At 51.0% G+C, this 19,237-nt stretch overlaps 5 protein-coding genes across 5 annotated transcripts; 2 read left to right on the top strand and 3 right to left on the bottom strand.

Annotated features, from left to right (window-relative positions):
* Positions 1–224: 224 nt before the first annotated feature.
* BDP81DRAFT_466633 (cytochrome P450) lies at positions 225–2,443 on the top strand (the record flags this gene model as incomplete). The annotated part of the gene is made up of 6 exons (XM_060594415.1): positions 225–307; positions 669–948; positions 1,021–1,120; positions 1,189–1,257; positions 1,324–1,917; positions 2,019–2,443. The coding sequence occupies 6 exons, from the start codon at positions 225–227 to the stop codon at positions 2,441–2,443; spliced, it is 1,551 nt and encodes a 516-aa protein (XP_060437614.1).
* Positions 2,444–4,008: 1,565 nt separating this feature from the next.
* BDP81DRAFT_511647 (uncharacterized protein) lies at positions 4,009–5,059 on the bottom strand (the record flags this gene model as incomplete). The annotated part of the gene is made up of 3 exons (XM_060595772.1): positions 4,009–4,249; positions 4,303–4,787; positions 4,850–5,059. Coding segments are annotated over 3 exons (924 nt in total), but the record flags the coding sequence as incomplete, so codon positions are not given.
* Positions 5,060–8,131: 3,072 nt separating this feature from the next.
* On the top strand, positions 8,132–9,097 carry BDP81DRAFT_456037 (uncharacterized protein; the record flags this gene model as incomplete). Its single annotated transcript, XM_060593121.1, has 1 exon — positions 8,132–9,097. One exon carries the CDS (start codon positions 8,132–8,134, stop codon positions 9,095–9,097), a length of 966 nt encoding a protein of 321 aa, XP_060437616.1.
* A 1,280-nt stretch (positions 9,098–10,377) lies between these two features.
* On the bottom strand, positions 10,378–13,468 carry BDP81DRAFT_511655 (peptidase S41 family protein; the record flags this gene model as incomplete). The annotated part of the gene is made up of 5 exons (XM_060595773.1): positions 10,378–11,949; positions 12,031–12,619; positions 12,685–12,829; positions 12,902–13,091; positions 13,426–13,468. The coding sequence occupies 5 exons, from the start codon at positions 13,466–13,468 to the stop codon at positions 10,703–10,705; spliced, it is 2,214 nt and encodes a 737-aa protein (XP_060437617.1). The 3' UTR covers positions 10,378–10,702.
* A 3,011-nt stretch (positions 13,469–16,479) lies between these two features.
* Positions 16,480–18,067, bottom strand: BDP81DRAFT_401005 (glucan 1,4-alpha-maltohexaosidase precursor; the record flags this gene model as incomplete). Its single annotated transcript, XM_060588770.1, has 2 exons — positions 16,480–17,999; positions 18,055–18,067. The coding sequence occupies 2 exons, from the start codon at positions 18,065–18,067 to the stop codon at positions 16,480–16,482; spliced, it is 1,533 nt and encodes a 510-aa protein (XP_060437618.1).
* Between the last annotated feature and the right edge of the window lie 1,170 nt (positions 18,068–19,237).

The raw sequence follows: 19,237 nt of genomic DNA on the forward strand, positions 1-19,237 counted from the left end.
GCGTCTACCAAGAGATCTTTTCCACAAAGTTGCTTACCGTAACTCAAAGGGTTCCTTGTTCTTCCTGCTCCGAAGAGGCAAATGGACACAATGCCCGGAAAGTCTGGAACAAAGGGGTTGGTGGCATAAGGTTTCGGAAACTCGAGTATGAAACCATAAACAGGACCTCGGCGCGACGCTATCCCTGGATTGTTCTGCTCCGTGCGTTGACTCGCGAACTCGTCATGCCCCCCATGCCCCCCATGCCTCCCGGCTCCGCCCGCTCGGACCGAACTACACCACCTCAGTCCACTTTTCGATCCGGAGGGTCAATGGAATAACGGCAACGCGAAAGGGGGGACTCGGATCCGAAGATGAAGGGAAGGACGTTGGGTGCCAAATATGCAAATCGCTGCGGATGAAATTGTGTGTTGAGCTGAATGCTGAAGGGTTCGTTAGTTGCGCCTCTCATCGTCTCACTGGCGTAGATCTCATGTTACCCAGTTTAACAAAGTCTGAAACCAACCACACACGTACGCTACCTGTTGCTTCGCATTGAGAAAATAGCGCCTCAATCAATCAACGATGGCTAGTTACCTTAACACCAACACCCAAACCACCCTCAGTCCTCCCCGGCCTTCATGGGTCGACTTGGCAGATTTCGGGCTGCCAAGCTCGATAGAAACCAGCAGCTATGTGCCCTATCTGATGGCTATCATCTTATTAGCCTCAGTGATGACCGTTTCACTGCGTAAAAATAAGTTGTCTGCGTTCCCGGTTATTAATGCCTCAAAGAATGAATATCTCATGAGCGGAAGGGCGATGTTGGCCCGGGGTCTGAAAGAATTTGGCGGAAAGCCTTTCAGAGTTAACACCGGTCTCGGCGGTGGCGTCATAATTCTCGATCACAGCGTCATGCCAGAGGTCCGAAATGACGCTCGTTTCGATTCGACGAAGTTCCTACTCCAGGTATGACATCAAGGCTACAGATTGAGCTTGCTGCTTATGGTGCAATTGTTAACCTTTGCTATATTCTTGCAGTACTGGCAAGCTGGTATCCCAGGGTTCGAGCCATACATTGCTCTTGGAACTGAAATTCTGCACAATGTCATCAAATGGAATCTGACACCGGCTGGTATTGGTATGTCGTCTTGACCGATAAACTCGGCGATTATCGTTTTTTTACTGACTCTGGACCACAATCTCCAGCCAAATTGAACAAGCCGTTGTCTGAAGAGGCAAATGCTGCTCTGAGTGATATTTTGACTGATGACGAAGGTAAGTCATTTTCATGAACCTCGCATGACGGTATCAAGCTCTAACAGCCCTTTCTCTCCTCATCAGAATGGCATGAGGTTCTTCTTGGCGATGTAATTATCCGAATTGTTGCCCGAGTGTCCTCTGTCATCTTCCTTGGACCTGAGCTGTGCCGAAACCCCGACTGGCTGAAGATCACAGTGAATTACACCAACAAGGCAACAAATGCGGCCAAAGTCTTACGGCGTTGGCCTGTGTTTCTCTATCGCACCATTCATTGGTTTCTTCCAGAATGTCGTGAGGTTCGCACTATGCTAGTTGAAGCGCGACAAATCATCGCGCCTATTCTAGAAAAACGTCGTGTACAAAAGGCAGCGGATCCAAGCCTGCAGTATCATGACGCCTTGGACTGGTACGAGTCGGCAGCGAAGCGGATGGGCGTTGAGTACGATCCTGCCGATCAACAACTGGCCCTCAGCATCTCTGCCATTCTGACCAGCAACGACCTCATGTCCCAGAGCATCATGGATCTTTGTAAGAACCCAGAGATGTTCGAACCCCTCAGAAAGGAGATTCGATCTGTTCTCGGTGCCGGGCAATGGAAGCCTACGAGTCTGTACAACACAAAGGTTCTTGACAGCGTTCTCAAGGAAACTCTGCGTTTAAAGCCCGTCGCAGCTGGTACGTTTCTCCCATCCATTACTCAACTTTGATCTTCCCTAACCCGCATCATTCGGGCAATTTTCGCCATTTTCGGCAGGGTAGACTGACAGATTTCACAGTGGGTCTCGGCCGGAGGGTTATGGAAGACGTCCGCCTCAAGGATGGCACAGTTCTCCCCCAAGATTCTGGCATCGCTGTCAATGCGGAAAAGATGTGGGACCCGGAGATCTACGAGAACCCGCGAACCTATGATGGGTTCCGTTTCCTGCGACTGCGGGAAGCTTCTGAGCAAGGTGAAAAGACATCCCAGTTGGTGAGTACTTCACCTGAACACCTAGGTTTCGGCCTTGGCATTCACGCTTGTCCTGGCCGCTTCTTCGGCGCCAACACGGTGAAGCTGGTCATGTGCCACCTGTTGCTCAAGTACGATATCAAGCTGGCGGAAAACGCAAACACAAACCCTCTAGAGTTTGGGTTTTCTATGCTTGCGAACCCCACCACCAAAGTCCTTGTCAGGCGGAGAAAGGAGGAGGTGAACTTCTAAGATAGAGACTCTTGTCATCCATGTCATTTATCCCTGGTTTATAGTATCCAAAATGGTCCGAACAGCTCTACGGATGCTCCGTAGTCAGAATGGAACTTCGATGAAGAGTTGCAAGGATCACGCAACCCGCCGGCTCCACAGCGGCGGCAATCATACTTTGTTAACGTGAAAGCCTAAATCAACTCTTGCCGCGAAGACGTAAGAAATCAGTAAACCTTGTTTGACTAACCTATCCTCCAAACGACAAACTACCTCTATTAAGAAACCAGATGGTTATAACGGAACTAGGGCACCAGTGGGAACTAGGGATGGATAGAACACATAGTAGCTCACGAGCAAGATTTGGAGGACGTCAGGATACGGCGTGTACTATATCCCATCGAGTGCCAATTGGCAACAGGTACATTATGCCCAGTTTTGACCCAGTTTTGCCCCCTCACCGCGGGAATACATGACGGTACGTCATCAACCCCTATATTTTCCCAGCTGCGTTCACCACCACAACTAACATTTCTACAGATGGGCAACTGTCGCGATGTCCTCAAGCGACTCTGATGCGTCTGATTCGTCAGCGCTTTCACATATCACCGTCGCAGTACTTCCCGAAGACCTTGATAGCGCCTGTACAGCTCAATGTAGGCCCGAGAGGTGTGATAACGCAAATGTACGCCCACACGAATCGCCTCCGCTAGAAAGGGGCACACCGGGCCAATTCAACCCCCTCGACGTGCCCTACCGCGCCACAACAGTACGGGGTCTATCTACTACCCCTTTAGAGCTTTTTCAGCAGTATGTGCCTTTGAGGCTGGTTGAATCGTGGGTACAGTGGACCAATGAAGCCGCAGTACGAGGCCCTGTTCAACAACACTCACGATCCCACAGAAAAAAGACGAGGTCAGGGTGCCTGCAGTGTGGAGTAGCGCTTTGTAACTCGGATGATTGCTGGTACCTCTTTCATAGTCAGAGTATATAGACAACAGAAGTATCCATAATCTAGGCTTTTTGGTTGGCTAGAAGAAGTCTTGGCTGTCTCCTGAGTGGTCAGTTCCCCTCAAGGGCATGTACCTGTTGCCAATTGGCACTCGATGGGATAGTATATAGCTAGAGCCTGCGACCCTTCACGCCACATACCCTCCGGGGGGTCTGCCGCAAGGGCGGCTGCGCCCTTGCCGCCATGGCGTTAAATAGAACAACAACAAATAGAACAACAACAACAATTTCCGCCCGCCGGCAGGGCAATTCGTCAATCTATCCCCCGTATTCAGGCAAATATCATTTGCACGCGGGTAAAATACAACTCCGCAGAACATTTCTAGTGGCTAATCTACTTGCCGCTAGGCCTTGCCGATGTTCCCTTCCCGACTGATGGGAATGTAGTTCGTGCCAAGAGCCGAGATGGTCCTGACAGCCCACAGGTTACCAGTCGGCTAGCCAAGCGGGCCGCTCCTAAACTTAGTTTGAGACTTGAGCATCTGAAGACGGCACTTGGTAGATTTGTCATTTTCAACTAATGCGCTATTGTATTCGGACTTCATGGGTCTCATCTCTCGCTCTCGCTATGATTTCTTCGAAATATGTCAACTCGCCCTCACCACTTGAATCAGTTCTAAGTAATGATCCATCAAAGAACCCTCGTCACTATCCAAGCTCAGTCTTCCGAACAACCCTCCACAAATAGCTAGATAAGGCATTGCTGTCTTGCGATTCGCCTTCTCTCCATTTATGAGGTAGTAGACAATGAAACAAAGTGATACCAGTAGAAGCTGCCCCATGTTGCCCCATTTCATGCTTGACGACCCAATGTCTCTACACGTACGCAAGGTCAGCACCTTAGTCCCAATTGCGGGCGCAGAACGTACCTTTCAAGCCCCTTTTCCCAGAAGAGCCCGCTATTAGCCAGCTTGACAACCGCAAATGCCGACTCGACACAACGCTCAACACATCTTTCCCTGGTCTGCTCGGCAACGCCGGACAGATCCGCGTCATCTGTGGCAATCGGTGTAATCCACGGACAGTGGATGAAAAACACAGCCCGATGATACATGCAGAAGACACGGAACGCCTTCCGTAGCTGCCGGTCGTCCTTTATGCTTTGGAGTACCTTGGCATCATTCGCCTCATTCAGAGGTGCCGGCAGGCCACTGAGCCATTCGTTGAGAACATGACAGCTGGCCTGCAGTCGATCGCGACGATCATATGCGGATGCAGACTTGTTGAGTGCCCTCGGGCTGTACTGAAACTTGAGCACCGAGTGCAGGAGCTCAGAAAAGGTGTATGACACGGTAATCACATCCTCTCCTTTATCAAATGATGGGAATTGAATCCCCCAGCCAAGATCAAGGATCTATCAGGTATGTCAGTGGGTGCCTCATGATGGCGGTTCAGAGGAGGAATGAAGAGACTCACCGGTAGCATGCCATGGTGAATTGCGTAGTCTGTCTCAAGGCTGTAGAGAAACCAAACCCCCCGTTGGGCCAGCTCTTGATCTTGGTCACTCATACTAGATTGTTGGCCTCTTGCTGCGTGAACGAGGCGGAGGTCACGCGCACAACACACTGCCGCTGTGATTTTCTCCCAAATCGAGGACTCTTCGCATACGTATGCAATCACTGCCTGTTCTTAATGTTAGGATATAGGGCTGATTCCATAGCTCCCTTGCAATAAGCATCATACCATGACCAAAGTGACCTAAAGAGTAAATCTGTCAGCTACATGTATTTATCGTGGAAAGCCGGCATAGGTACACTCACCTGGAATTTCAACAGAGAGCTTGGACAGTTCTGAATGTCTTTGTAGAGACACAAAGCTGCTGCAAGGCGCTTTTGTGCTTCGTGTGTCTCCTCCACGCTTGGAGCTTCTCGATTTCGTAGACAGGCTGTATGAAAGCCGACAGCCACAATGGCTTCCGCAAACACTGAAACAATTCTGTCGGGTTCAGGTTCTCTGGATTGCTTAATGATGCTCTCGACTGCAGATTTCGTTAAGAAGTCACCAATCCTATTCCCGTCCAAGTGACATTAGTTTCGAACGGTTCTGCCCGTCTTCCCCGCATCATAACCACTCACGGGCAGCAATCTTCAAAGCATGCTATGTGGAGCATGTCAGCTACCTCAACTCGGTTTGGTCAAATATGGGACGATGCTCACCATCGCAATATTGTGAAAGCGCACTGTCAGTTTCGGGAAATCTTTTCGTCCTATCGAGAGGGCAGTCTTCGCTTGACACCACTTGACTCTCGCACAGAACTCGCCGTAGACCGTTCACAATTTTGATTGTCTCATATCTTTGATTTTCCTTTCCCCCTCGAGAGATGAATTCAGGAAGACCATAGAGGTTTGCGGCGGAAAAGTCGACGTGCACTGTGGCATTGTTCGAAGTCCGCAATTTGTCTTTCGGGTTGAAAGCAGGCGGAGGAACCTCAGTTGCGTCATCAAAATTGAATAACTGCGCGGTGTCTATAAGTCATCGGCGTTCCTGAAATAGTCGTATCCGGTTTCACCTACTGTGTTGTAGTCTGGAGGGCTTGTCGTTTCTGGCCTGGTGCGAGGTTGACTATCATGCGGCAGTGACGGAGCTGCAATTGGTGACTGGTGGAACTGCTCTGTGTTCGAAGTAGTGAAGTCGAAGTTGAATCCGCCGCTGGATTGGCAGTCAGATGGTGTAGTGTCGAGTAGCTCCATAAGTTCATCTTCCCCCGGCAGTGGTAGATCCAGCAAGTTCAACCGCCCATCGTGCCGCAAGTCCGGGTAAGCCTCTGGCAGTGACAATTGGAGCATACAGCTGAATTCGTCACCATCGACCTTTCCGCTATTGTTCCCAGTGCCCTCTGTTGAGTTCGGTGTCAAGAGAGTAGTATCACGGGGCAGTTGTTGCCAAGCATCGTATACGGGGCCGGTTTGATCGGTGTTGATTCCTAGTCTTCGGATGTTGGGTGTAGTTCTGTTGGTCGCTCCCGGTGCACTTGTCCTTCTTGGTCTAGGAGCTAACGGCGGATAGTAGCAAGCCTGCCCGTTTCGCTAAAAGTCGTAAGCTTAGACCTGAGTTGATTGTTTGGAGGAACCTATTCTTACCTCACAGTTAAGACATGGGTCGGCACCGTCACCTTAAAGATGTCATGATGAGATCAATATGTTGACAAGTCTGAATACTTACATCGGACCTTCCTAGACCTGCAAGCCTGACAAGCTCCTCTTCGACGTGTGATTCGGCGCATGTTGGTAGCTTGAGTTAGGTTTCGCGTGAGAGTTGAGCATTCAAGCTTTCAGTTATTCTAGAAAGAACACCGGACAGCAGAGTTCCAAGTTGAGCAAAGCGTCGGCAGTTGTTGTAGACAAGAGGTCGAGCTGGATGCAAGATAAGCTTGGTCTAAGTAAGTAGTGCTGCGATATCACCAACAGACGAATCCAAACACTCAACTTACACAGAGTTTTGGCTAAAGAAACAAGGTTCCCGTGGCTAACACGTAGGATGCACCAGTCAAGAATGTATCACTTCCCCGGTAGGAAGCTCTGTCTGAAATCACTGTAACCCTACGCTTTCCAAGTTGAGGAATCTAGACTTCCCACATGCAAGCTTCTTTAGCTTGACAACAGATCCTATAGAATAAGACTGTTTCGTCCAGGAACCAGCTCTATCAAAGGCCCGCAACATGACAAAGAAAATGGAAAGCAGCATGGGATGCTTGATTACTCTGAGCCAGCCAATCAAAGTTATTGACGCAACTACTCTTTTTAACTTTCCCTTCCCCTCGCCGCGTAACCCACAACCAACGTTGCGCCATTCGCTCTGGGTGGGATGTGTTCATCACATCAGACGGGCTTGGGCTTTGTGGATGACTCGCCCCGTCTTTGAAGAAATGGCAAGGATCATCAAACCAGAATGTTGGGCTTGGCCCCTCTTGCAGCTAATACATGAAGCTCTATCGAAGATGGTGTGAAATCGTGCCCCGAGTCCACTAACTTCGCGATTACCCGCTCACACCTTGCATGCCGAGGTATATGTCTAGATGAGCCTTGCTTCGAGGCGGAAGCTAAAGCCTCTCTGCCCAGCTTCCAAGAGCTTCCAAGTCAGCGGAACCTAATCCCGCTGCCGCTCGACATCCGGTCTTTTTCTGTAAACCAACTGTCAATCTTGCAGGCAGTGCCGTCGGTAAGGCAGGGGTCGAAAACATGATCAGAGACAAACTTTCACTAATTCCAGTATTGTCAAAACTTATTTCTAGTAGGGCGTGGCTGTTCTTTCAAAAAGGCCAAGAAGCTTTGGAGGGATAGACGCGCCTATCTACTTCCACCTAATTATCAGAAACGTCAAACTTTAAGCAATGCAACCGCGTATCGAGTCAGTCGCCTGCACCCCAGCATCTTCATCCGACTCGGACCAGAAAGTCTGAAGCTTTACCGTCGCAACCCGTCAGTTACGGAAAGAAACACAGACCCTGCGAACCTAAGCATTGCTCCTTTTCCGCCCAGCAAGTCCGATGCGATTCTCTCGGTACCAAACTCCAAGTCCGAAGACCAGCAGTGCAGGGCAAGCAACCGATACCAAGAATAAGAGAAACCAGTGGGCCCGGAATTGTACGCGGATCGACTTATTTGCGTTCATATCGTATCATTTCGGGTTGCCATTATAAGAATTCCCAGTGACAGAGACACAGACCAGCGCCCGTTCGAACTTCAAACCCTGTCGAAGATGAGTGCACCCCTCACTGCCCCTCAACCAGATGCCAGCCATCAAACCCAGGTGGCTATTGCCAAGGAGGCAAAGCACTACGTCGATCACCGGCCTCCCTATCCAGAGTCCATGTGGAAGCTCTGGACAAACTACCACGCGGGCCCTCTGAACGTTGTCCACGACATCGGCTCGGGCAGTGGCAACGCCGCCGAAGGCCTCTTGACGCACACGCCATCGCCTCCCAAGCATGTTGTCTTGACTGAACCGCAAGCCAAGAACATCGAAGACTGTCGCATACGCTTCAGGGACCGGTTCCCTGGGACCGAGTTCTCGTACCGAAACTGTCGCGGGGAAGACCCTTGGGAAGCCCCGGTCGGTGTAGACCACGTCGACTTCGTAATGGCATGCGAGTCACTGCACTGGACTATCCTGGAGCCCACGCTTGACAACGTCGCAAAGAGTCTGCGGGGAAACGGGACCTTTGGGGCCGTCATTTACGGCCCTTTTCCGGGGATCACCAATAACACGAGCGCAAACGCGGCCTTCAATGCTTTCATTGGCGAGCATGCCGCTCATCTCCTCAAGCAAGAGTGGATGACCGAGAATTGGAAGCGCGCCGCTCGTCAAATGTTTCATGGCATGGACTGCGTACCGCTCAGAGACGAAGCTTGGAAGGACGTTAAGCGCATTGAGATTAACTGTGAGGATGGATGGTATGCCAAAGACTATCAGCCCCTTGACGGGACAGCAGATCCGGTGGGGCATCTGGGAGTGTCAGAGCGTGTTGCCATAGATGACAGCGAAGACTGGAGGATCTCAGCCTCGGTCGAGTGGCTGAAGCAATCGCTTGAGTCCATGCGTTTCGGGTTTACTGAGGAGTCATGGCAGTCGCCCGAGTGGAAAGAGATTGAGAATGAAATTGGCGATGGGCCGTTGGAACTCAAATGGCAGGTTCACATGATACTTGCTCGGAAAAGGGCATGAGGCTTGAGTAAGTAGACTCAAATTAGCATAGTAGTCAGGCAAACAACCTTAGCATAGGGTTGAATGACAGGAGTTCCCTGGAATCGGCCTCGGGCGTTATTAGCCAGCGGCGTGTTCACGGAATAGAGGCATAGATTGCGAGATTCACTTGAGTAAAATAAAGTCGGTCCAACTACGCGTATTGACACAGAATTTGACCGTTCCGCACTCACACGTGGCGGTTTTGGATGGTGGGATTTGATGTCAACGTAACGTCCCATGGACATGGGCAGAAGTTCAGGCTGTATTCTCGTTAAGCTTTTTTTGCGTTGTCTAGGATTGGGTGCCTTTGTTCTATGATTTTGTCAACGCGCTGTATCAATATTCAAGGTCAAATGTTGTGGACTGGCAGTGTAGCAAAGTGGCCAAACTTGCTCATTGAGACGAGGCATGTGAAGCCAGCTCCCTGCAGAAAAAGTCCACCGGGTGGCTGGAATCACTCTTGAGTAGGGATGTCACCTTCTCAGTCGGCATGGGTGTGCCGAAGCTCAGAAAGCTTAATCGCGGTTCCAAAGCCCGAGCCATTATGTTCGCTCGAAAAAGAACTCGTCGTGAAAGGTTACGAGGAGTTGGCATGAGTCGCGTTGTAAAGCCCGACGGGCATTCCACAATGGAGTCACAGCCCGATTTGGACTTTGCCAAAATACGTACAACGCCTTTGGGAGTGTAGAACTCATGCCAAATTTTGAAGTGACAATGGTAGTAAGGTGCTCACTTTGCCTACAAGCTGATCCCACGTTACAGTGAGTAATCGTTAACAGAACTTCGAGAACGAAGCGGGGCCGAGAGAGTTGAGGGTGATGCTCAATCGAATACATTAGTTTGAGACCGAAAACGACGAATCCTTGAGAATGGGTCTATCTTAGGGTCTCTCACGCCGGTAAGGTTTGTGACTAAGAATGGAATCCGACAAGGCTTTGAGAGAGAGAGAGAGATGATTGCAATGAATAGCTACTCCTGCCGGCTAGTTGCATCACAATTGAGGCTGTCGACCTATGGGCCCTAAGCCATGGAATTGGTTCACTGCCCGGGCAGTGTTTCTACGTTTCAGAATCAGTGCAGATATGGAATACGCAATTGTAAGTTTCAACTAGTCTTTAGCGTCAGACGCAGAGCATATCTTAACCTGTCACTTTGGCTGAATTTCGCCGAACTCATGCCCTGTTGGGCTTATCAAAGTTGTTCAGTACAGAGACTCGGCAGGCGTTTCCGGCAATGTTAGAATCTAGAGCATCGACCACCCTCAAACAAGTCAAATGCAGGAGCAGTAGAGATTTCGTGAGACGCTTTGTATGAGTTGCGATTCAGCGCTCAGGCACACCATCATTGGGGGTCGATTCCGAACTACCTAGGCACCCGTGGTTCTCCGATTTATCTTCCAAGACTTTAGAATCACGAGTGTCACCAGGGCATTCTGTTAGGAAGGGGGGTTTCCTCACTGCATCGGGACTCTTCATCCATTAGGTATCAACGAGTGTCTAAATAGGTACAAAAGTAGGGAATCCGAGGCCATCATCCTGCTGTAACATCTGTTTCATCATCATTCATCTCAGACTGTTGACTCAATTATTCCCGGTTGAGGTGAGTGTGACTGATTCCAATCTTGTGCTTCTGCTCATACTTGAAGTCTTCCGGCATGTTTTGAGCGACATACTCCTTGAGATCACCAATCTTGTGCTTGGTGGGCTCGTAGACTAAGTTCTCGGGAACGTTGAGTTTTTCGACGATGGAACGCTTGTTGTTGGTGTGCTTCTGGACGTAGGGAGAAGGAGGCTCATAGGCGCCCTTGTACGACAGACTACCAGGTCCCTTGTACTCCAAATGCATGCCAACGACCTTGTCACTGAAGGGCAAGATATCATTGCTGATGATACCGTCCTTGCAGACGGTCGATCCTCCAACGCACTTGGCCTTGTTCCAAGCAGAGTCGGCGGAGCGGGCCCAGATCTCGGTGATGTTGGCAAGCATGTCCGCCGTGTAGAACAGACGGCAGTTGGCGGCTTCATAGATGAACTGCTCCGGGAAACTATCCGGGCGCTTACGAGCGTAAGCGTTGCGGTAGTTGAAGCTACCACCTGACTTGGCGAGAGTGGGGAGCAGGGGAGGGTCGCCGAGATCAGGGAGAACATCAAAGGCAGCTTCGAGAATGTCGGTCTCGTTGGCAGCGATGGCGTCGCTGGCAACTTGCATGATTGCAGCCTGCAGGGACGGCCAGTCGAGGACTTCTGAACCCTCGACACCGCCGATAGCTTGCATAGGAGCCTCCGACGGGCGACCTCCCAGGGCAATCGTGCGGACGCCCTGTTCCCTGACCAACAGCCCGGTAAAGATGGTGCAAGTAGAGGCGCAGATGCCGTCAGTGATGACAATGATGTTCCCTGGCTGGAAGACCTGATCTTCGGTACTCTTGGGGTACCCGAGGCCGGTCTGGTTGTAGCGCAGCAAATTTGTCACATTCTGTCCGGCAATCACCTCAGGGCCGAACAGATATTCCCAGTCCTTGAAGGGCTTGAGCTTATCGTTGAGTACATTCGAAACCAAGTTTGCCAGAACATCGGGAGAAGCTTCTTGGGCGGTAAGTCCAATAGCGTTGAAGGCTTCGTGAGCACGAATGCGGTTTCCGTCCCAGATATCTGTGGTCTCGGGGAAGAGCTGGTTGTAAAGCTGAAAGCCAGCGGCAACAAATCCACCCCCGTTGGCCTGGAGGTCGATGACAAGCTTCTTCTTGCTAGCGGCCTTGGCCTTCTTGAGGAAGACGTCAACGACACGCTTAGCCTCGCCAATCTCAAATGTCCCGTTCGCAGTGTCGATATCTGACGGAGCGAATTAAGAAACAGCCAAGACAGCGGTGTCTTCGTAAGAGCCCTTGAGAAAGTACGTAGAAATCCAGTCACTCGCGTGCTTAGACACTGGGTAGGGGTAGCCGGGAATCTGAGTCGTGGTAGGCGTTGCGCTGTACGCGGAAGAGGATGTAGCAGACGAGGAGGAAGCGACAGAGCTGGTGCCGGTAGGGGGCAGTTCGACCTTGGAGTGAATGGCCTCGGCACTGCTGAGATACTCGACGAACGACTCACTGACAACGGCCACAAGCTGATCCACGTACTCGGTTCCGTTGGTGAACTTGATCACTTGCTTGTCCGGGCAGTGTCCAGGGAAGCGAAGAACAAATTCATTGCCCACACCCTGGAACTCCGTGGCAGGGTTCGTGTTGAAGAGGGAGTTGTACTTGGCGTCGGGATCCTGGGTGAAGACTCGGGAAGACTGTGCCTCCAGCCATTCGGTGATTGGGACATCGTCGATGCTCTTGATATCATAGACATCAGTGTCGTTGACATAAGACTTGAGGAAGTCACTGATGAGATACACTCTCGGGACGCTGAGGCCATCATCGGAAACAGAAACAAGGTTGTTCAAACTGCGGAAAGTGAAGAGGCTGAGAAGGGCTGGGTTGTAGTTGAAGTGGCCATCGGAAGCTTGAGTAAACTATGATACGTTAGATATTGCTGAATGGGCAACTGACTGCGGATTTCACGTTGAATATGACCTACCAGTCGCTTGATATCGAGCGCAAACTCGATCTGACTCTTGTACTTGTCCTTCATCACACGGGCTCGGATCTGGCCAAGTCCCCCAATAACATCCACACCGGGAGCGAGGTAACCCTCCGGGGGGTTGGCGAGGGGCTCCAGAGTACTTTGGAAGTTGATTTATGGCTCAATGTAGTTGAGGAGATCCAAGTCGTTCTGCTTGTCGACAGGGATTGACTTAAGACAGTCGTATGCAACTGAAGGCTTTATTGCGGCTGCAGTTGCACTTGGTCTGGCAGAAAGGAACGATTCCGCGGCTGCTTGTGCAACGGCACATGCGTTCGCCGGTGTTGAAGTCGCATGGTGTCCGCTGTGTGTTGCCTGAGATGTCGTTTGTGTAGGCTTTGCAGAAGCCGCTCCTGCAAGAGCTAGTGCCCATGTGAGGATGATCGCATCTCGACAACCGGTAACAGAAAGCCGTATGAACAAGCAGGTAGGATGATTAATCGAGGCGCTGTAGCTATACTTCGGACACCGACTCGCTTGGGGTAAAGTTCGGGAGAAGCGCCAGGTCTTATATCACAACATCAGTCACCATGATCACCGCCGATTTCTAGTGACAACTGGTCTCCGCCTTTCCCCAGTCTCGACAACAGACAAGCGTGTTCGAGGATTCATGATGGAATAACGAGTAGCCTAAACAGGCCAGCTGAGAGGCTGTGGGTTAGGCAGGACGGGACAGGCTCAGCTTTGGAGTAAGACAACAAGGCTTGCCGGGGTCGACGCTAAGATGACTAGTCTGCATACTGGCGTCGGGGCGACGTTCCTCACAGCCCCAAACCCGGTCACCTTATTCTTCGGTTTCTTGGAATAGCGATAGTGGATGAACGGTTTCTTTGATGGACGATACTTTATTGAATCCTTCGGCGGATGACGCTTAGGTATCCCGGCGGGACCGCGGTGGGTGAATGTCCAAAGATCAGTAAACCGCTGTAACTGTGTACTTGGATTGTGACGTGGATATCGTCCTCACGATGACTCCGCATGAACCCCAATGCGTTGAGAATACCTCAGGTACTAAGTAGTTATCTCTTCCTTCGGTTTGGTTTGCACGGAATATCCGAACAAGATGCGCCGCAAACGTCGGTATATAAGCTCCTAGAACTCCTAACCGACATGGAGTCGTCGCTTTGCCATTTCGGCAGTCGCACAGAGTACATGTAAACACAAGAGGAATGCAGAAGAGACGCGTTGGGCACCCCCGAAGCGCGGTGCGCTAACACGTGGAGCCAGAATCCTCCACGATCGCCGCAACGGCATTAGCTGAACAAGCATCAGCGAGCAAAAGCGTCCCACCGTCAGCAGTCTTGGGTCCACGGCGAAGTCGTCGTTGGCATGCCCATGATGAATAACTCATGTCTATTTCTCAAGTAGTATTAGGGAATCGGCCCAGATGATGTGAGCCTTCCTCATTCAAAGTCATGGTTCACGGTTACTCGGCTCAGAACTGTACCCAAATGTTAAGGTAGCACGGTACTATCGGTTGCGTACAAGGAAGACGAGCTGGCCGCTGCCCTAGCCTTATTTCCGTCCAAACATCGAGACCCAACCAGTCGGTGCATACTTAAGGCAAGTTGAAGATAAGGTAGTTCATCCCTATCCTGTAGATCGACCATTCTACGATTTTGGGCGAATACTCGAGTCAGTGCAGGCCTAGGGTCTGACATTACTGACCAAGAGCTTCATGGCAGTCAAGGTGGGAGGCACAATGAAGATCACGCAACCTGAAGTGACATCATGGTCGCTTTCACGGCTGGCGTCTCAAAGGCTCCCAAAGGCTAATTAGGCCATCAGTCGCGACTCGCGAGAGCCGAACCCGCGCCGGTGCGGATGTCAGGACCGGGAATTTAGAGGTCCGGCTACGGAGTAAACCTGAACTTTTGTAACAATATTGAATAACAGCCAGATCCTCGCGCAATGAGCCTCAAAAGGCAAAGCCGTATCCCCACACATCCAAACAGCTCATCAAAAATGAACAACAACGAGGATCTCTTGAGTCTTGGGGGCGCCTTCGCCGGGTTTCCCACGGGGATGTTGGCGCCCTAGACCCCTTTAGGCTCTCTCCCTTGAGCATGGTGGCTTGGCTTGCAGCTTGCAGGGGGCCGCAGGCTTCCATTTGGGTGCCTTGCTGGTGCTGCCTTGTATGCTATTTTTTGACATTTTCTGTTTGTCATGGTGCACTGCCGGCAGCCTCCCGACGCTCCCGCCCCTCCAGTCATGGTCCTAGGTCAAGCTTCTTGAGCAGGAGGCTGAAGAAGGATCTTAGGTGCTTATGCTTTTTACGACCACCCGAATCGGACATATCTTTCGATAATAAATGGCTCAGCATCTTTTCTTTGCGAAAGAAATTAGTCAGTTGGGGTTGTTGGTCGCGATTCCACTCATGTTTCGCCCACGGTTTCTTCAAAGCTTGAAATGTGGTGAAAGTCCTACTTTTGCCGGATTTCTCGCCTAATTTATTCTGCCGCCCCAGAAGCGTCCAAATGTTTTCCAGACACTTGCTCGATTTCCAGCCGGTGACGCTGGTTCCTGGCAGTGCGCTAGACAACTGGATGATGAAACCTTGACACATGGACAACTTCGGTGGCTCTCCACCAGAACTTTTGCCTTCGACATCTGGACTAACCCCAGGCCCGACTACGCCGGCCTGAGCTTAAGCCAGCACTACCGACCTAACCAACACTGGATCTGGGAAAGACCAAGACAGCCAGCACCAATTAGGCATGGAAGTCGGCTTGAGGTCGATTGCTTTAATCCAGAAGAGTAGCAAGACTTATGCAAGCGGCGCCGCGGGTGAGGCGGTGGTTGTCGAACGTCCCGGAAGCCGGGCCCGAATGACATCACGTTGATCTTCCGCTGTGAGTCGGAGTGTCCGTCTTTCTTCGCATTACCACATGTAGCAAGCCGAGCAATATGTCAGAATTTAGTCACAGATTTAGGGATTCACGGGATTGAGGTAACTATTGAACTTGGAGGGCCTGCTTAAGCTACGTCTGACATCTTGAACATCGACGAACGGAGTTTCCTCCGACTAATTTCACACAGCTTGGTTGGTGAGATTTGCAGCAAGGCGTGCGGTCACGGATTGTGTCCGAAGGATCTACCTCTGATACCCACTCACGCCACTCTAATTACTTGCTAAGTTGCCAAGATACGATCTCACTTGAAATTCAGACCAACACACACCCGAAGGAGACTTCATCAGGGTGCCTATGGTGGATACGATCTATGGCGGTGGCCCTTAACGGAATGCGGGATAAGGTTCCCTCGCGAGCGACACGTGGGCCGAGAATGCGCGCGGCCGCCGAGACCGGATGCGGAACTTGGTGAAGCCGCAACGTTTTCCATCCTCCGCTGTAAAGAAACGCAGATGAGCTGAAGTAGATAAGTGAGTATGACCAAGTGCCTCAACAGATTCTGATATGTCGCGTGGTCCGTGGAATGACCACACGTTGGAGAGATACCTCATGTACACTCGGAGCCCTTCCCTCCTTTAGATCTCAGCTTGCGTACTCAAAGTCTGAAAACTCAGGGCAGGTTATCACGTCTTGTTTATCACGTCAAAGATAACTCCGTATCCCGGCTGGCCTCCCTCTTACACACAGCCTTCAGGCCCATAGGTTCATGGGTTCAACAGAGAGGCAATCAGCTCAATCGTAAGCAAGTTCAACAAAAATCAAAAAGGACTTGGGAACATTCTAGTGAGGCTTCTATCCAAAACACGACATTTTGCTCAAACAGGTACGATCCATCCATCTATTTCTGATAGATGTTCGAATCAAAGTTGGTAGGGAATCTTTCGCGACCTTGAGCATCCTTGTTAACCCACACAGACACCGAGACACCTGGGCACTTGAAAACACCAAAACCCTCATCGTCAATGACCACCTCGCCCTCCTCCCAGCCCAGCAAGTCCGTCCACCGCTCACCGATGTGTTCCTGGCCAACCGCCATGCGAATCTCGCCCGGGCCCTTGTTGCTCATCACACATGCGAGCCCATCCGGTTTATCCCAGGTTGCGCGCCTCACGAATCCGATGCAATTTGCGTCGTCCCAGTAATCCTCCTGAGAACCGTAGGCAAAGAGCTTGCGAGCGAGCATCAGGTCGGCAAGCTTCCCGCCGCAGGATGGTGGCTCTGAGTCCTTCTTCATCCCGTAAAGATCTCCGTAAAAGGAACACGGGTAGCCCTCTTGACGGAGCAAGATGAGAGAGTACGCGAGAGGTTTGAAGAAGCCTTCAATCTTTGTGTCCATGGTCTGACCTGGCTGTGTGTCGTGGTTCATGACCACAGTCACCGCGTTGACGGGCTTCTCTTGTACGAGGCTGCCATCGAAGACTTTTCTCAAATCGCCGCCTTCGGTTGTGCTGATTTGGCTAAAGTTGTAGACGAGCGGCGCGTCGTAAAGGGAGAATTTGTGGTCCATCGTCTCCAGCCACTCCTTCATCGGCTCCGTTTCCGCGGTCCAGAACTCGCCAACGATGAACATATCTTCACCGCACTCATCGCGCAAGTTGTCGATCCATTCGTTCGTAAACCGCTGACTGAAGTGTTGCACGGCGTCGAGACGGAAGCCCTTGAGTCCTAACTCTTTGGTGATCCATGTGCCCCAGTTCTTGACGTCGTCTTGAACCTCTGGGTGTGAATAGTCGATGTCGGCAAACATCATGTAGTCGGCGTTTCCCTGCTCATCGCCAACGGATTGTGACCACTCCTTGTGGTCTCCCATGATCTTATAGATGGCCTTGCGCTCATTCTCCTGGTTCCAGTCGGTGCCACCAAAGTGCTCCCAGTGCCACTTCATGCTGGAGTAATTGTCTCCTCGACCCGGGAAGTCGAAGCCCAACCATCCCTCAATTTCGTAAGGTTCCGATGTCTCTTTGTTGCGGTCGTTCTCGTCAACCTCGACAACACGGCATCGCTCCGTCTTGTCAGCTCCAGCTTTGTGATTCAGAACCGCATCCCAGTAGACGCCGATGCCATTCTCTTTGGCCACCTTGCAAAGCTCAACCAAGTCCTCTTTCGGTCCCCATTTCGTCGACTTGCCGCCTTTCTGGTCGAACTCGCCCAGATCGTAAAGGTCGTAGATATCATAACCGTTGCCCTTTGCTGACTGTGCTTTGCAACCTGGCGGGAGCCAAATGTTGTCAACTCCGATGGCCTTCAGTTTCGGGACGGCTTCTTTCAGGCGCTTCCAGTGCTGTTTGTCTGCTGGGACGTTCCATTCGAAAGCCTGAAACATGGTGTCATTTTCACGAGTTGGCTCCTGTTCATGTCCTACAGAGTCGTCAATGGGTAGTTGAGCCGAGAAGAAGAATTTGTTACAGCTTACCTAAGTCACCCATGATGGCGACTTTGTCGATATTGTTCGCGTAATTACTAGTGGCGTTGGCGATGCGATAACGGTGTTCTTTGTCAACGCAACTGGACTGAGGCTTGGATGAGATGAGAAACAATTGATTTGCGAAAAACAACAGGCGCCATACTGGAGCCATGAGTGCACTCGCTATTAATATCAAATGAAAGTCATTTCGTCATACGTCAAAACGCGAGCCGCAGAATGTCAGTGTCTGCATGGACGCGTGGGCAAGCAGGTTTATCTCGTGGCGCCCTGGCAGTTTCAAGACACTACAGATAAGAAGCACACACGATATCGAGGATGAAGCGCCCTTATTTGCTCGTTGGTCTTGATTGCCTTGACCCCCTGCTAGCAGCAGAAGTGCTTGGGTGACGTCGCTGTGCGCTCATGCGATGCGTGGTTTTGTAAACCAGAGCTTATCACCGTTTGGGTCTTGAAAATTGGGCTTCGCCATTCATGTCAACTTGGTGTGCTGTGTATGGTATTGAATTTGAGCCTCGAATTAAGAAGCAGTTACAATCAGTAAGGTTGCATCCAAGGGATATGGTTGAATTTGGAGTTGTCGCGTTGCAGAAACATGCAAGCCTGGCTTAGGTGCCGATTGCTGCAACTAACTGCAGTGACAACACTCCTTCAACTACCATTTGCGTTGGTGCGCACACTGTAGTCATTCCCGCTGCTCTGATTTGACTTGTCTAAAGTTGGTGACCACTGCAACCTCGTGGAAATAAGACTCAACGTCACTAGACCTCCCATAGCCGCTCTCCCGGAATATCTCAGTACAAGCAACGACCGTTGCTGTTGATATTTATTACGATCTAGGGTCTTTCTGATAGACCTTCTCGATGTGAGCCCGTGGATTGCTAGGTGTAATGGTCAAGAATAGAGTTGGGGTTCGGACCGAGACAAGTTCGGCGCCAGTCCGGCGTGGCACGCCAGGTGGACGCTGAGCGGCTCTTAGCCTGTTAATGGCAGTTTGACATAGAGCCCCCCATGCCCTGGGGAGACCCTGGACAATAGGTCGGCTTCCCGAGCCTCGCAAAGCGCTTCATCCTTTCTAGCCGTAGCTACCGTCAGTTTCAAGTATCTGGTCTCGATTATTCTAGCCGAAAATCTACAAGTTGATGAGTGACTTTGTACTTGAATAGAATTACCA

The sequence above is a fragment of the Colletotrichum phormii genome, assembly GCF_030913505.1.
Source record: "Colletotrichum phormii strain CBS 102054 chromosome Unknown BDP81scaffold_46, whole genome shotgun sequence".
NCBI lineage: Eukaryota > Fungi > Ascomycota > Sordariomycetes > Glomerellales > Glomerellaceae > Colletotrichum > Colletotrichum phormii.